Source organism: Triturus cristatus, chromosome 4_2 (assembly GCF_964204655.1).
Source record: "Triturus cristatus chromosome 4_2, aTriCri1.1, whole genome shotgun sequence".
NCBI classification, from domain to species: domain Eukaryota; kingdom Metazoa; phylum Chordata; class Amphibia; order Caudata; family Salamandridae; genus Triturus; species Triturus cristatus.
Window position 1 is genome coordinate 664,177,086 of NC_140586.1, and position 18,299 is coordinate 664,195,384.

General features: G+C 40.7%; 1 protein-coding gene across 13 annotated transcripts in view; it reads right to left on the reverse strand.

Moving 5' to 3' along the window:
* The window catches only part of NFIA (nuclear factor I A), a 775,047-nt gene that overhangs the window by 228,075 nt on the left and 528,673 nt on the right, over positions 1-18,299 (reverse strand). For all 13 annotated transcript variants that reach the window (XM_085602454.1, XM_085602465.1, XM_085602464.1 and 10 more), the window contains exon 3: positions 5,365-5,430. In XM_085602454.1, the coding sequence (XP_085458580.1) occupies positions 5,365-5,430 (66 nt within the window). The remainder of the gene's footprint in view (positions 1-5,364; positions 5,431-18,299) is intronic.

Genomic DNA, 18,299 nt, shown 5'->3' on the forward strand with positions numbered 1-18,299 from the left:
ATATGGCTTTCATTGAGGATCATACATCTCTGTCTACTTTTCAACATTTGTGTATTTATTGCCTCTGGCATACATCATTCTGCAGCACCAGGTGAACTTCCAAATTAATGCCAATGATACCCAAATCAACTTCTACTTGGACAACTGCCCTGAAATTCCAACTAGCATTACTCTGTGCTTACACCACTTAATTAATTGGATGAAAGTGAGTTTTCTATGTATGAAAGATGCCAAGGCTAAGATTGCAATGGTTAGAAAATATGAGTCATATGCTCTACCATTTGCCAGGTCAACAAACCTCAGAAAGTCTTTTGCAGCCTTAATAAAAGCAAGCAATTTGGAAAATCCTTTCAATAACAACCTCTCTTTAGATTTCCAAGTCAATGTTGTGAAAAAGGATGTGAACATGCCGCTCTGCCTGCACTGCAAAATTCTTCCATTTCTTCATGTTGATCACAGTATTGAGCTGATGAAAGCCCTTCTCCTGGCAAGCGTACATTCCTGTAATATCATCTACTCTGGTCTCCCCCAAAAAATAATTTCTATGTTCCAAAAACTTTAGAACAAGACCGGCATAATGTCGCTTAATCTTGGCAAGCAAGAGTGGTCTAAATCAAACCTGTGGCCCTCCACTGGGTGCTGATAAATGCTAGGTTCAAATGTAAATACTTTTGCACAGTCCACAAATCCAACTGGGACAAAGGCAGGTATAGCTGCAGTATTAAAACCACATTACATCCACCTTCGCCTTCCCTCAAGAGCTGCACACTGGAACAACAATCAATCGCTTAGAGTGGATGAAACAATGTAAAGATCTCTGGGTGTGCAAGGACCAAGACTCTGGAATGTCCCTAGCCCCAGCCCAAGAGTGGAAAATAAACTTTTATGCCTTGCTTCTTTTGAAACTGAAATGGAGCATTGGGTTGTGTTGAAGAATATGAAAAATGGTTATTCAACCTGACTGATAAGACATTACATTCTACTTCCAGCAGAAAAGCTGTATATAATCTGTGCTATGGAGGTGCAGAAAAGAAACACTCAACACTACATAAAATGCCCAAGAAAATAAATCCAGGAATCCCATGGAGTACTTTGTATCTTGTAATTGCTGGTACCTTTGTGGTTTACTTTCTGTTGCTACAATAGTCTTCCAAAAACATCACCAGTTCCAGGTTAAACATGTTTAACTAAGGAGATTGGCATTGATTATAATAACTATGTGCATTTAATGATGCCAACTTCATATGCGGAATGTCTCCTGGACATCTTTGATATTTGATGACCCTACACATGCTGTATCTTACTCTACTTTAAAAAATAAAAATAAGAAAAATGATTTTGGAATAACCACCATAATAATATAGAATGCTTTGTGGATAGCTTTTAAAGCTGTTATCACTTTTGACAAAGCACCAATATGAATGTGCTGGATTGTAGAAGGTAAAACCTAGGAAAACACTGAATGTTATCGATTCTTACATCAACTGGAGAGTGTGGATGGATAGAAAATAAATACGGCCTACAGAATCAACTGAAGCTAACAAACCTAAATGTCAGAGTGGGGATGTCTGCAGATTCCAAAATAACATTTATGCATTACAATGGCTATGCTGCAATCCTTACTTATAAGGAAATTATCAGATGTGTTTTCAATGAAAATTGCAAGTGATACCTAATGAAGAGTTGTAGAGTTTTAGTCACGGAAAGTATACTGAAATAAAACATTATCTACATGATTCTGTCCCATTAAATGAGAAAGTATAATTAAAGCAAAATTGAAAGTAATGGGGTAAAGAGTTCTAGAATACACGGTCCTCAAAAATGGTAGTGAAAATGGGAGCTAAGATGAGAGGACATGTTGAAACTACAAAGGAGTAGGGTTAAAAGTGCAAACACGAGATGAGGGATGGAGTGCTGAAACTTTTCAACCACTCACCCCCAGACAAGAGATCTGGGTTTAATCCATCTTTCTTTTCCCCACCATGCCACCCCAGTATAGACCCAGCCTTATGCAAATCAGTCCTGACCTTGCTTCTCATGGGAACTGTCCAGCCCAAACTGACAGACCAGGTCCTACCTCGACCGGAAACAAGCATCCTGGGACTGGTTTCGGGGTATCATCCCTCATCAGCCAGGCTAGCTTCAATGTAGTGATTATGGGCGTGTATGCCTGCATGGTGAACTCATTTTAGGTAATTTGTCAGTCTTTGGTGGAAGTGGCAGGTGAAGCCTCAGCAAGCACTGGTGGTTAATATAGGACATGGCAGAACACTTCAAGACAATATGCACAGCTTCATTTATTGGTATCCATATAAATATCTAACCTAAATATGCACAGTTCATTTAATATTATCCATACAAATAACTAATCTAAATATACAAAGCTTAATTTAATAGTATCCATATAAATAACTAACCTAAATTTGCACAACTTCATTTAATGGTATCCATCTAAATACCCAAGGCGAAAAAAAGATTTGTAGCAACAGGAGGCATGTTACTGAAATCCATACAGTTAGAAAAAACAGATTGCAGGTTTGAAAGATAAAGTTCTACTGTGTTTTGTTTTTTTTAAAGTTAAAAAACACACAACTGAAGGCTGCATAACCCTTCATCCGAAACACAGGGAATTCCTAAAAGGGCTTAAAAAAGATAAAATGAAAGGAAAGGTGCAATACAATTGCAATAGCTGTTACCAAGTTTTTCTAAAGCACCGTCATTTCAGTTAGAGTCACCACCAAATTTAGTTAAACCACAAACTGCAAACCAGCAACTAAACACATTACCATCACTATATGTTCAATGTTTCATAAAAAATTAGTGACACGTTTATACAGCTTCAATCCAGTGGAACAGCGAGCAAGGGACCCACGTCTGGGCAAACTCTTGGCCAGTTAGGGCGAACATGGCAAACACAACAAGATGATGGACAGAGAGCAGAAACTTTTCAACCACTCACCCCAAGTCAAGAGATCTGGGTTTAATCCATGATTCATTTGCTCACTATGCCACCCCAGTTTGGATCTAGCCATATGAAAATCAGTCTTGACCCTGCCCTGGGGTTTAGAGTGCCCCATTTAGAATAAACATGGTCGGAGTTAGTAACATTAAAATTATAATCGGCTAAGGATGATTAACAAAGACCATCACAGGTTGAAGAAGCAATCATGCATTGTGGTTTTTCTCAGTTATTGAATTTTGTTGAGGAAAAATTGTAAAGAGATTATTAAGGACTACTAAAGACAGAAGTAGTTGTAAATATAGTGTACAGTTTTTAAATGAAAGTCCTTCCTGTTTGATGATGCAGTTATGTTAACATTGGAACAATTGTATGAATAAGCAAATGGTATCATGGTATGGGTTAAGGGGGTCTGAGTAAACCAATTTGCATATGTCTAGCATTGTTATTCTACATTTTGTAAAGGGCGTTAAATGGAAAATAAAACATATCACTTGCAAGAGCAAATACGTTGTATATATAGTGGAATGCCCATGAAAGTTAAAATACATAGGGAGTACCATCTGTGAGATTAAAAAACGTATCCTTGAGCACATCAGAGCTACTGTAAATAAGGACCGCTCGAATGCCATCACAAAGCACATGGAAAAAATGCACGAGAGTAAATGGGAATTGCTGAAGTTCTACACAATAGAACAAATACCGAACCCAGAACGAGGAGGAAACCATGAAAAACACCTAAGACAAAAGGAATCAAAACATATTGTTTCATTCAGGACTCTGACCCCTCTTGGGTTAAATCAAGACGAAGAATTATTTGTACATCTTTAAATTCAGCCACACGAGATTGGAATGGACTGGATGGTTAGACACTATTTAATTTACCTAAAGAACAGTTGCCCGTAAAAAAATATTGTACATGATGCCATTTAAGATCAACTCCGAAAGCTTTACGCCTTGTTCTTACAAAAAGGAAAGGTTTTCCAAATTATTAATAAGAATGCACGGTTTTATAAATTGTTTATTAGAAAACAGGAAACAAGGAAAGAACAAGAATGAGTTAAAACACCCACTGGAGGGAAGAATCTTTGAGTATGAGTGATAATGACACCATGGACATTGATCTACATCAGTAGATGTATCTCTGACTAGACAGAGGACGTTTATAATTTTGGGGTATTAACTACAGTTACAAATTGAATATACTGTTCTCAGAGAGTAAATAGGTGTTTAAGAACATAAAACCCACTAGAGGGTAAATGTAGCTAAGCAGCCACAAAGGCAAGCAATATTCGTTTGGCTAAACTGCATTACTAAATGCGATTGTTTCAATAATTTATCACTGAGCACTAGTTTTGCACATGTTTTATAAATAGCACTTGTTTCTATATAAGGCACTTTTAGTAAGGCATTATATTGAATTTTAGAAAAATCACCTCAAAAACACACGAAAAAATATGTTGAGTACTACTATGACCAGAATGCTCTGCTGCAATACACACAGGAAGTGGATGTGAGAGTAGAAATAAATAATGTCTGGTCGTAACAATCTACCCGTGATCAAGGTTCACGTGAAGAACCGAAACGCGTTGGGCATAGCGATGATTGCTGACATGCAATAAAAGCAACTTGAAAAGCAGGGGATTTCGAGTGAGTGCGTTTTCAATTGATCCCTCGGCTCAGGGGTCACTTTGTGTGTGTGTGTGTATATATATATATATATATATATTATGATTTAGATACAAAAAGGTATAGGACTGTCATTAGTGATATACATTTTGTATAAGTATGTGTAGGAATAAAGAATGAGTAGCACTCCGAGCCTCATTACGCAAGAAATACTGCATGCGTTAAAATATTGCCCAGCCGGAGTTACAGTTCCATCAACATTGCTGTAGCAGAGGAAAAACTATGAGTTATTTTCAATGGTGGTAAGAATACAGCTGCTAGAAATCAGATTATCTTGCATGTTTAGCAGACAGACAAACTCTAAGGGGGATGATGGGGCTTGCTACCCATAATGGAAAATACAGCTGATTAGAACATATTTTAAATTTCAGGCACCTGGATTGGATCTCAACAGCATAAACCTCTTCTTAGTGCCAATATAGTTTTACAACATTTCAAAATTGACAAACAAGATTTTCAAAAATCAAAAAATGTAATTATCACAATCTATGTGTTGAATGATTAACCATTCAATAGTTCTTTCCCGCTACCGTATTTGAGTCTTAAACCATACTGCATTTTGTGAAATGCCTTCAACTTCGCCAAATTAAATGCCATTGAAGAAGGTGGTGATGAGTTGCCATGTTATTGATATCAAAACACTCACATAAGCAAAAACTATGTTGCTTTACAGAGAAGCTAACAATTATTTAAATAAACAGCAAGCAAAACCTTACCATTTTCTGGCTGGTCCTTAATATCACTGTCACTTTGCTGGCTGGGACTATCTGATTGACTTGAATCTGAAAGATACAAAATAAAGGCAAGGTTACAGGACCTGCATAGGAAAGATTTCAGACTTCTTCATAATATCTGCATACGTATACATTATGAACATAGGAGTTCGAGTACAAATATCCTCGAAAATGATATGGAGAACAATACAGTTGGATTATATTTTACACGCTGAGCGAGCAGAGATTACCTAATGCTACATATGACTTTTCATTTGCTATTCTGTAATTCACAAATTGCAAAATTATATTTTCACTGGATTAGATGGCAACAGTGACACCAGAAGCAAGTACTGCTAAAGCATTGAATGAATCTATGAAATAGAAACACTAACAAAAAAAGGGAAACAAATCTCTAAAATGGGGGAGCTAGTGGCCTAAGTTTAACCGTAGGGAACGTTGAGAAAGCGGAGGGAGACAGGGAGAGGGAGAGAGAGAGGGCGAGAGAGAGAGAGGGCGAGAGAGAGAAAGGCTGCATAGAAGACTAAAAAAGTGAGCGCGAAAGAAGCAGGACATGTACTACCAACTGAGTGCTAAATCTAAATTGGCATGCAAAAAGCCAAAAGAAAAATAATGGAAGGATACACTCAATCAATGAAAACACTATTTTAAAAAAGTTTGAAGCATAAATACTCCACATGCAGGACAACCCCACAAATAGGGCGGAAAGCCAGGGAATCAGAACCACACAATTGAAATAGTCAAAAAAGTAATCAAATCATGAGCAAGGTGCAGTTCCAAACATACTCTCCGAATATGTTAAAGTACTGGTTAAAAAATGGTAGCAAGACCACAAAAGTTCTCAGTTAGTTGCAGCTGTCCTAGTCACATGCTGTTGCAATAGGTCATATATATTATCTTTCATTTGCAGTGAAATTGTATCTGTAAGCTCAGACCCACTGCAGAGACTTGTGCGTGAAAGTATTTTGGAAGATTTTAAATGTTTGATCCTGCTGCTAGAATAGTTCTCAAATTTTAAAACGAATTGGTAGCTAACATGTTACATACGTTATTTATAGATGATTTTTTGTAAAAACCTATAAATAACGTATGTAACATGTTAGCTACCAAAGCAGTTTTAAAATTTGAGAACTTTATTATGATTAGCAGCAGGATCCAACATTTAAAGTCTTCCAAAATACTTTTACACACAGGTTTCTGCAGTGAGTCTAAGCTTATAAATACCATTTCTCTGTAAATGAGAGACTATATATATATATATATTCACTGAAAAAACCATAGTTTTCACACACGTTATAGTTAGGAATTAGCATTTAAAAAACCTTGCAAATTCACTTAAAAAACCATAGGTTTCACACATGTTATAGTTAGGTGGACATTTCACTCGTAAAAAACCAATGAATTCCCCCCGTTATAGTTAGTTCAGATAACTATAACTTGCACGCCCGCAATCCACTGCTCATGACGTCACATATTACATCACTCATGACATGGTCAGTGGCATCACTCATGACATCACTGATGACATCATCCTTTTGATAGAGTGGCGGTCGCGCGAGTTATAGTTATCTGAACTAACTATAACGGGGGAATTTCATTGGTTTTTTATGAGCGAAATGTCCACCTAACTATAACGTGTGAAACCTATGGTTTTTTAAGTGAATTTGCAAGGTTTTTTAAATGCTAATTCCTAACTATAACGTGTGTGAAACCTATGGTTTTTTCATTGAATTTGTATGGTTTTTTAAATGCTAAGTTATGTATTTATTATTATATTTTTTAGATATTTATTTTACAATAACCCCGCGATTAAAAACAAAAAAAAAATGTAACGTTTTTTTCTGCATTCGTGGTCCTTCAGGGACCCCCTGACAAAGGCTAGGGGGTCAGAAACTCTCTACCCTGTCCCCTTTTCACGTTCGCCACCTTCCTTTTTCACTTTCGCACTCAAAACAAACAAAATGGCGGCCGACACTTCCTGATTTTGACCGATTTGAACGTTGACTGACATGTAACCACCAATCAGAATTACGCTCGCGCACGTTAGGGTGCGCGCACTGTGCGCGCACGGTGCCCGGCTATAGATATTTATGTACTTTAACTGCAAATTTCTCAGGAACTACTGAACAGATTGACTCCATATATGCAAAAAGTACATCCCTGACCTGAGGACTACCTCTTTGCCAAATTTCAAGTAATTTTGTTCAGCCGTTCGGGCTGTACCTTCGACTAAAGGTCCTATGGGAAAATGCATGGGGAAAACGTGTTTTGGGACCCCCCTTTTTTCTCGGCCCCCGCTTGACGAATCCCCCCGAGACTTTCAGGGTAGGAGCTGAGCGGAGCGCCCCATTAGTTTTGAAAATTTCGCGAGGATTCGTCAACCGGCGCCAAAGTTATTCAAAATAGAATTTTGAGATTTCCTATGGAAACATGGTCCTAACTATAACTATCTACTGGCGACCGCCAGTAGATAATATATATAAAATATAGTATACACACACACACACACACACACACACATATATTTTTTCAGTGAAAAAAACAAAGGTTAGAGGGACGTTTAAGTTAGACTCAGATTGTACATGCACAAAACAATAGAAATTCAGAAGTTATAGTTACCTGAGCTAACTATAACTTATTCCCCCGCAACGCACTGCCTAGGACCTCACAGCTTATATCACTCATGACATGAGCAGTGATATCACTGATGACATCTCAAATTACATCACTGATGACGTCTCAAATGACATCATTGATGACATCACTGATTCCGTCATCCAGTGATTGTGTTTTCTAAACGTTTATGCGTGTTAAACATATACACTAAGGTACTAAAAAAGTTAAATCAGTGTACTTTGTGTACTACCAATGAGTGATAGTATTTCTAACATATATTATTTGAGTGACTGTGTGCATCTGTGTGTGAGTGGGTGTGTGAGTGTCTGAGTTGCTCTACGGGTGAATACGTGGGTGTGTGAGTAGCTGTATGGGTGAGTGAGTCGCTGTTTGACTGAATGCATGGCTAGGTGAGTGAGTGTAAGAGTAGCTGTATGGGTGACTGGGTCACTGTGTGTGTGTGACAGGGTGCATAAGTGGCTGTGTAGGTGAGTAAGTGGCTGTTTGAGAGGCTGTTTGGTTAACTGAGTGGGTGTGTGAGTTGCTGTGTTGGAGAATGTGTACTTGTGTGAGTTGCTGTATGGGTGGGTGAGTGAATGGACATGTGAGTGCCTGTATGGATGTGTAAATGGGTATTTAAATGGCTGTGTTGGTGTGTGAGTGGTTGTATGGGGGTGAGTTGCTCTGATGAGAGGCTATATGGGTGTGTGAGTGGCTGTATGGGTGAATAAGAGGGCGTGTGAGTGACTGTATGGGTGAGTGAGTGGCTGTGTGATTGACTGTGGAAGACAGTAGATGTATGGGTAAGTGAGTGTCTGTATGGGTGAGTGAGTGGGTGTGTGAGTGGGTGTATGAGTCATTGTGTGGGGTGTGAGTTGATGTGCAAGTGGTTCTGTGGATGATGTTATCAGTGATGTCATTTGAGATGTCATGAGTGATGTCACTAACCATCTCATGAGTGATGTAATATGCGAGGTCATAAGCAGTGCATTGCGGTGGCGAAAGTTATAGCTTTCTTGGGTAAGTATAACTGCTGAATTTCTATGGTTTTGTGCATGTTCAATCTGAGCCCAACTATAACGTCCCTGTAGCCTTTGGTCCTTTTAGTGAATTTCTAAGGTTTTAAAAAAAGATTGTTACCAGTAACCTTAGATGAGGTGTGAGTGGCTCTATGTGTCGTCAGGTGGGTGTGAGTGGCTATATGAGTGTGTGAGTGTGTGGGTCTGTGAGTGGGTGCCAAGTGTCTGAGTGGGTCTGTGAGTGGGCATGTGAATGTCCAAGTGGGTCTGTGAGTGAGTGTGTGAATGGGTCTGCTGAGTGAGTGTGTAAGTGCCTGTGTGGGTCTGTGAGTGGGTGTGAGTGTGCCCCTCTGGGTCTGTAAGTTGAAGTGTAAGTGGATGCATGGGTCTGTGAGTGGGTCTGTGAGTACCAGTGTGGTTAGGTCTGTCAGTGCCTGCACAGATTTTTGATGGGTGTGTAATTGCCTGTGTGGCTCTGTCAGTGGGTCTGTGAGTGCATGTGTGGTTCTGTCGGTGGGTATTAGAGTGCATGTGTGGATCTGTGAGTGAGAGTGTGGATGTGTGGGTCTGTAAGAGGGTGTGGGAATGCCTATGTGGCTCTTTGAGTGCCTGTATGGGTCTGTAAATGGGTGTGTGAGTACCTGCATGGGTCTGTGACTGAGTCTGTGAGAGCCTGTATTGGTCTGTGAATGGGTCTGTCAGTGCCTGCATGGGTCTGTGAGCAGGTGTGTGAGTGGCTGTGTGGGTCTGTGAGCGGGTGTGAGGCTGCCTGAGTGGGTCTGTTAGTGGATGTGTGATTGGCAGTGTGGGTCTGTGAGAAGGTGGGTGTGTGAGTGACTGGGTGGCTCTATGAGTGAGTATTTGTCAGTAGGTGTGTGAGTACATCCATGGGTCTGTGAGTGGGTCTTTGAGGGGCTGAATTGGTCTCTGAGTAGGTGTGTGACTGCCTCCTTGGGACTCTGAGTGGTTGTGAAAGTGCCAGCATAGATCTGTGAGTGGGTGTGTGAGTGTCTGTGTGGATCTGTGAGTGTGTGCAAGTGTGCCTACATGGGTATGTGAGTAGGTCTGCATGGGTCTGCGAGTGGGTGTGTTAATGCCTGTGTTGGTCTGTAAATGCCTTTGTGGGTATGAGTGGATCTGTGAGTGCCTGCAAGGGTCTGTGAGAGGGTGTGGAAATGACTGCATAGGACTACAAGAGAGTGTGTGACTGCCTGTGCAGGTCTGTAATGGGTGTGAGAGAGTGAGTGAGTGAGTGAGTGAGAGTGTGTGAGTGTGAGTGTGAGTGTGAGTGTGTGTGTGTGTGTGTGTGTCTGGAAGTGTTTTTTTATTTTCAAAGTGCGCCGGGATTCCCTTCTCCGTCGCGGATTTCCACAGGGGAGGGCACGCTGAGCATCATGGGGCATCCGTGGAGTCCCGAAGTGGGGGGAAGAAAACAATACTACTAAATTTCAAACCCAACATAGGTCCCTCTCACACTCCTCTAACCCACTCATGGGGTCAGGGTACCTCTACCCTGACCCCTTTAATCATTTTGCAAAAACTTTAATTCCCCTTGACCGTTTCAACACACTTAAAACAGTGGCTGCACCCTCCCTGTCAAGTTGTGGTCAGCCAATCACGGTGTTGCTGGTGGCCCGTGACTTCGCAGATCAACCACGGAGGGTCTGCATCCCTAGATATACAATTTTGTTTTCCCTTTAATAACTCAGCAACTACTGAAAAGATTTACACCAAATGGGCTCTTTCTGGACCAAGAAGCTACCTCTTTGCCAAATTTGGTGTAATTCCGTCCAGTAGTTTGTGCTTTAGTCGTGTTCAAAATCCCTATGAGAAATTGCATGGGAAATTCAAATTTTTGTACCCCCCTCTGCCTTTTCTGGGCACCCGCTTGGCAGATCATTCCAAAACTTTCCATGCAGAACTAGACATACTGTGCCACTTTTGGGGGGGGAAATATTATGAAGATTCGCCAAACTGCGCCAAAGTTATAAACAAGTCAAAAACGCTTTTCCTATGGAAACTAGGTCCTAACTATAACTACCTACTGGCAGCAGCCAGTAGGTAATATGTGTGTGTGTGTATGTATATGTGTTTTCACTCATTCTTCACCACAGGTCCAGTTGGCACTTTTATGAAATGTGTGATTTTTGCCCTCTTCGGAGAGACTTTCACCATTTTACTACAGAAAAGAATACTGCCTTAAGGTAGGAAAACACATTGTGCTGGAGTTACCCTTCTTACCAGGTAGAGTACAGAAGTCAAATCACAGATTTGCTGCTGCCAAGCTCTAATAGCAGCACCTGCCTTTCAGCCTTCCTCTAAAACGAGACCTGTGTGCAGCATGTCTGTGCTAGCACCTTACTAACTAATGCATCCGTTCTTCCAAGATCACATTTTTCAACATGATAAAAGGCTTTAAATTATTCAGCAACAGCAGCTGTTGATTACAACATAGCTTCCTTCAGCGTGCCTATGCTTCCCTAGCAACGCAAAGTTACAAAACAAAATGCACCAATTAACTCATGATTCAGTATGACTTCTGAAATTAATGTATGGGTTAATTACAATGTACGGATTCATTAAAATGCATGGAAGCAAAATATTCTGCATAGTGTATGAAAATGAAAGAGGTCAAACGTGTTCCCTTTGCTGCTCTAGGCAGAAAGACAGATGCAAATGAAACAGTTGTTCTAGATGTTTTCGCCTATGTCGCTGGCATGGTTAAGAAAAGTGAGCCCCTCCTTGCCCCCCTTCAATGAAGGTGATTCATACTGTTGCACTCTAGTGAGGAAAATACCAATAAAAGTCCCAAGGGCATGGCTATGAACTGTATGTAAACCGATAATCACTGCACAATGATTTTGCAACTGTAGCATTTCAAAAGCGATGCTGAAAACCCTTCAATAGGGGTTTTTTGGTACACCAGAGTTTAAGTTAGAATAGACAGCCTTAAGAATATGCAACGCTGATAGAGGCTGAATATTGAAATAGGATTGAGGGTCTTTTTTTCTCAGAGTATCCCTTGTTTAAAATGTGTCATTACAAGATAAAACATTTTAGGTGTAAAGTCATTTTTAAAAAAAGTTTTATTTATTACTCTATTAAAGAATTGATTTTTAAGAGGTTGTAATTGAATATAGAGGTATGATTTTGTAGTTGTTTTTTTTATCCAAATCAAATAAAAAAGGTTAAGCGGGAAGGCAGACCCAGTCACCTCAAGAAGTACTGTGGAACGTCTGAAGAATCTGGTTTCGTAGTTTCACCATATTAAACAGTAAGTGTGCCACATGGGCGTCTTTGAAGACCGTCTGTAATCACTACCATATGCAGCCCGACACCAGGACTGGTGCCAGAAGTGTCAGGTCAGTCCTACAGAATAGATGCATCTCAAACACCATCATCCTATCTTTGATCACAATTTCCTGTGGGACATTGCGTGGTAAGGAGTTATGGACATAAATTAGGGGTCACAGTTGTGAACCCTGGCTTGTCACGTGCATTTGCGACCCCTGTCCTCAGAACTGGCAAAAGCAATGCCAAGACCAGAGGGTAAACAGTGTTCTTTTGAGCACTGTTGACTTTCTACATATCCCACTAAGAGATTACACTTTCAGAAGAGAAATATGTACTCTTAACAATAAAAAATAAGATTAAACAAATTAAAAAACATTCACATTTGTTAAACTTGTTGCCATTTTCCTACATTGTGAATACATGAAAAATTATGTTTGAACAGAACCAACACCTCTGTACTACTCAAGCGTCACAGTTCTTTACAAGTGTAGGAAAAATTAAAATATATTAGCATTGATAAGGAGTGAACCAAGCCAATACCATAGTTCATATACATGTTCATTATGAATGATAAGGAGGAAATAAAACCCATACCGTAGTTTCTATGAAATCTATGTTCATTACAAATTAATACTGGTGGGTCTTATTATTTTTGTATCTACTCTTTTTTGTGCCCCTCCCTGTGATTTAGCAATCCATTTATACACTAGGTTTCAGCGATGTCAATTTCAAGATCAGTGCATTGTGGCATGATTTCCTGGGATTCAGGGTGAAATGTCAGATGATGTCACTTCCTGTGCTGCCATGGTGGTCAAACCTTGTATGTGATGTAACTTCCTCGAACCCTGCATTATGGTGAACAGACGTCCATGCATATAGTTCCAATGACTGATTTAAGAAGCTCACCCCTTGCAACAACTCGAGAATGAGACATTAGAATGTGTTTGCTAATCTGTTTCCATAGCAAATATTGCATGTTGTAGCGAAGGCGCTGCTGAAGGTCATTTCTGCACCCCTGGGGTGTGTGCTGAATAAAAGGAGAACATATTTTACATTTTTTTATTATCTTTAATGATACTTTTGGGAACATGATAGGATGTGGAACAAACATAAAAGGACTCCCACGAAAGGTTACACAGAGGGGTGAAAAGTGCTGAGGCGTGCAATGCCATTTTTTATAATGACTGAGTTGTACATATTACCTGTCTTGTTTCTAAAATAATTTTCGAAAAAACGTTCATGCATACATTTAAAAACACAATAGAACACTGTAACTACTGAGAGAACTTTTAGAACCCAAATGCAAAACAGAGCAATACATGTATTATTATTGTCAGCCATTAATTGTTTCACAAATAAATACATTATTCAGTCAGGCAGCGACACCGTCACAATACCACTGCCAGGAAGGGGCTGCGCTGCTTCATGCAATGGTGGTTAAGGAAGCCAATCCCCTCGACCTTTCCAATCGAGATTTGCTAGGGCTTTATTACTTTTTACAAATCAAGATAAAAATATAAAATTTACTAAAAAAAGAATAATAAGTATACCGCTTTCCAACTTTACTAGAATTCTAGCCTATGTGCATAAATCGACAATTAAAATATGCATTTACAAAAGGCAACCCCTTGGAGGAATACCACTATTTTTCTCTAAAATTTAAATATTGTCTATTGGCAGAGTGTGCCAGGAAGGTTAAATCAGCCATTATTGCTGCAGTGGAGTCAGCGCTCTGGCTTGGCAGCATGTTTCATGCTTTTTGCACCTGCAAGGTTAGCAAAGAGGGCAGAAATGAAAGGATCGCTCAATGGAACTCGAGCGAAGGCCACCGATTTCTTACTTCCTTGGTTCATCAGCGTTTACTTTGCACAGTACTGTGAAATGGGAATACATCAGTACATGCTAGGGACTTTTGTTAAAGAGACTATTAAACATTGAGTACCAAACGTGCGTGCGCCTCATCCTCATATGGTCAGTTGGGAAAGAAAGTTGTTCATGGATGCAGTCTTGGCAGCGTGATGCCTGTAACGCAGACTGTATCTCCAGAAAATGAAATTTAAATGTTTACAAAATCTAGACTGGCCTCGACATATACAACTGACCGAAGGCTATTTATGGCAGTTGCAAATTAGTCTGCGATCTCAGAATACCAAACTCTGCCACAGCTACAAAACTCGTGAATCGTAACCGGAAGTTGTGATGTGCGTTCAGCATCTTGGTTGTTTTTTGCAGTGCTTAATTTGTAAAATAATAAGTGCCAGGGCCCTGACCAGGAGGCCACTGCAGCTTGCACCACCCATTGGTCCCGTCATCGCTGTCAGATGGCACCAAAACAACTACTATTCATGTATCTTGCCTGCAAGTGCACCAGTTCAGATTATTCCAGTAGTCATTTTTTATGTATGTTGTATTTCTAAATAACCGTCATTCTACTCATCTCTAAATTAGATCAGCAGCACCACCGTGTGGCAGACTGTCATAAGTGCAGTGTTGACAAATAAGTGCTGGTGCCCAGCAAACCAATTACGTGCCGGTGTCGAGCAACGGAAATCACCAGCTAAAATTAAGCACTGCTTTTTAGATACTCCCAGATTGAGAAAGAACCTCGAGGTTGTGGGTTCTCTTGAGCCCTTCACTGCTTCTGTGCTTTGGTGGATTCTGCAGACTAAAGGTGGATGAATAAAACAGATGAGAATCTGCATGACCAGAAAAAACATGCCACCCTTGAAACAAAGCTAAACACCCACAGTTGTTATGTACACATCGTTTCCACGGGACATTCCTGCACTAATTTAGGAAGAGCAGCGTTTGATTATCTGTACTTTGCACTATGTTTGCAGAGCTGCAACCATGACACCCAGTGTGGTGTGTGAGGCCGTGCCTTATAGTTTTAAAGAACACCATGAGTCCATATGAATAGGGAGATTTTCAGGACATTGGGTTTCCTGCTAGATACCGTAATCCCACTGTTATAGTCCCGTTTGCTTTTTAGTTGCTTTAGAGATACGACTGGGAAGACGCAGACCAGGACCTCCCCTACTACCTCAGTTCCCTCAGGCCTAGAAATTAGGATTCTATGTGATAGGGGCACAGTGGCAGGGCCGGCTTTAGGGCATTGCAACTGGTGCGGCCGCACTAGGTGCTGACCTTTGGAGGGGGCGCCGACCTGGGGGGGGTGGGGGGGGGGCAATGTTTAGCAATAGCTTATGATTGGAGAGATGAGGGACACTTTTGCCCGGAGGTAGTGACAGAATCTGAGGAGGCCGTCATGGGGTGTGGGGGCATCAAAAATGATGGTTGCACCGGGCGCCACCAGCGCTAAAGCCGGCACTGAGTGAAAGTGTGCGTTCACCTTAAATATATCTGGGGGACCTAGACATCAGAGATGAGAGTTATGTGAAATAATTTTCAAAGGATGGCTAACACAGTAGTTTAAATGGAACAATATTAGACCCTTTGCGAACTAAACTAGTGTTTGACCCTTAAAGAAATTATAATATCACAGCGGAGAAGACAGCAAATGATACTATCTGCGTGGTAAAAAGCAGGAGGAATGAATTACAAAATTAAACTTCACTGTGGTTGGGTGCACAGAATAATAAGACACCAATTAGTCTGTGTCGCTCTCAGGCAGTGCACTGAGACCCAGTGCTCTAGAAGCAAACACAATGGTGACTACTGGGTGGAGACAGGCAGAATGGAGCTCTCTATGTGGAGGAGGACATGCAGATGCCTTACCAGGTCACTTGTTATCCCTCCAAATATCTGCAGGTCTTGGGGTAGACCCCAAGGTACTTTACTGAAAACTGGCTCAAAATAAAACCAGAAAAATGCTGGCCTTGTTTTGAATGTGTTTCTCCTGCCAGCTCTAGCACTGTAGCAGTGGACTGGACAACAGGAAAATGACTCGGTATTCACTATTTGTTTACATATACATTATTATGAGTATACTTACAATCTTGCTTGAAAAATATTTCATTAGCATTTTTAGAGAATTTTATTCATCTTAAACAAATTTGCAAAACTGCTGGAAGTGGTTAAATAACGTGGTTCATTGCAGGGGGTTTGCACAACTAACACCGCAGAAGTCTCAGCTCTTATCGCTTTCACTCCCCGGATTAAATCTTCCAAACGTTTATGTTGCTATTGTAAAATCCTTTCTCTATATCCACAGCCACACTGGTGAGGCTGGGAGTAGAGGGCATAGGCATGCAAATACCACAAAATGTAGTAAGACTTAGAATAGGTGTGTATCTGAAAAAAAGGCCCGTCTTTTAGGGGCAGTCGTTCCGCACTCAAAGTTTCTCAAGATGGCATCCCTTGATCAAGAACTGGCAAAGACAACCTATTAACTTTCAAATGGTATTTGCCAATGTTGTTTCACATCGGTAAAAAGCAAAGTTTTAGCCAGTGCTGTGCAGCATCAGGAAAAAAGGGAAAGGAACGATGGCTTGAACGCATGTATGCATCATCATGGCACCAAGCACAATGATGTGTGCGTGCATGCATCAACATGGATGTGCGTGCATACGTAATGATGAGGTTGCCATTTTGTTTACTGTTCTAAGATGGCAGACACCAATCTTGGAGTGGTAAATAAAAAAAACTATTTAAACATGTGCAAAAGTGCATTAAAAATAAGGAGGTCTGGCAGAAAAGTGTCCATTACTGTCTTGCATCCCTTGTCCAGAAAAAAATATTTTTACACTGACAGTATTTTGAACCTCAAAACCAGATTGGAGTTTGTCTTAATGAGCACTTCAAGAAATCTACAGTATTGAATTGCTGTTTCCATGTGTTCAGTGCATACATAAATTCATTAGCTAAACAAATTCAATCAGTTCAACCCTTCATTGGAAGCCACATACGCAGGCTGGGATTGGCTTGCCGGTTTCCTCTCTGCGGCGCAGCACACATCAGCAACAAAGAAACTTTCAGATGCAGAGACAAAATGCAGAAGCTCCTAAACAAGAAGTGAAAGAGGGGAGGCAGGGATGCATTCACGAGGCCTGACAGTCCATTCACTATGGAGATGATGGCCATAATGCAGCCATGGTCCCCTTGCTAATTAAATATGCATTGGCACAGTTCTGATCGATGGTAGGCATGGATCGGGTGACACACCTGCAAAATCAGGGGCTCGGAGCTCCCAGGAGGAGGAACATACTGACTGCTTCCTTATCTGTGTTTTCAAAGGCTCTCAATGTCTGTGCTTAGATATCTAATTCAATTCTCTCACCCCTCAGCAAACAGGATTAGGAAAACCAATACCGCCTTTGTGTGCAGGTAGGAACACACAGCTTCTCTCTTGTTCAATCCTGCCGTGACCTCTAGCAGAGGTAATGGCAAACATCTACAAGGGAGGCAAGGTCAGGCGATAAGACACCGTATGGAGCACTCACGCTAGTGCATCCAACCATTTTACATTTGAAATAAGCATTATTTCTTATGCGTATTACAACACCAATGCATCTTCCGCTGTTGTTCTTAAGTATAGGAGCTGGCTGCAATGTGCATGGACGAATGACCACATAATGTGAACAGTGAAAAGCATTTAAAAGTCCACCTATGCATTTCACATACATCAGGGTCCACTCTGCTTCAATTTCCAGCGCAATATTTTTGACTCAACCAACATTGCCCGGCTCTTTATTAAAAGCTACGTTATTAAGTTCCAGGCACCTTTGAGGGTCAAATTCACATTACCTCATTCTTAAATGGGTACTGCTAGCAGTACAGAAGTGTAAGTACTCAAAATGCCAATCACAAAAAAGCTAAAATGAGGGGTCTAATTCCAACCCCCATTCCCCAACTATGCCTCCTTGCCTCCCCGTGACCTCCTTCTTGATTTTAAGCATAAGATAATTTGTGAAGCATTCCTGCACAGGAGTGCAAATAATCCTTAGACTAATTGGTGACATGCTTGGCGGTGTAGACCATCATGCTTCGATTGTGTAACATTTGTGAACGGCCCATCTCCCAATCTCA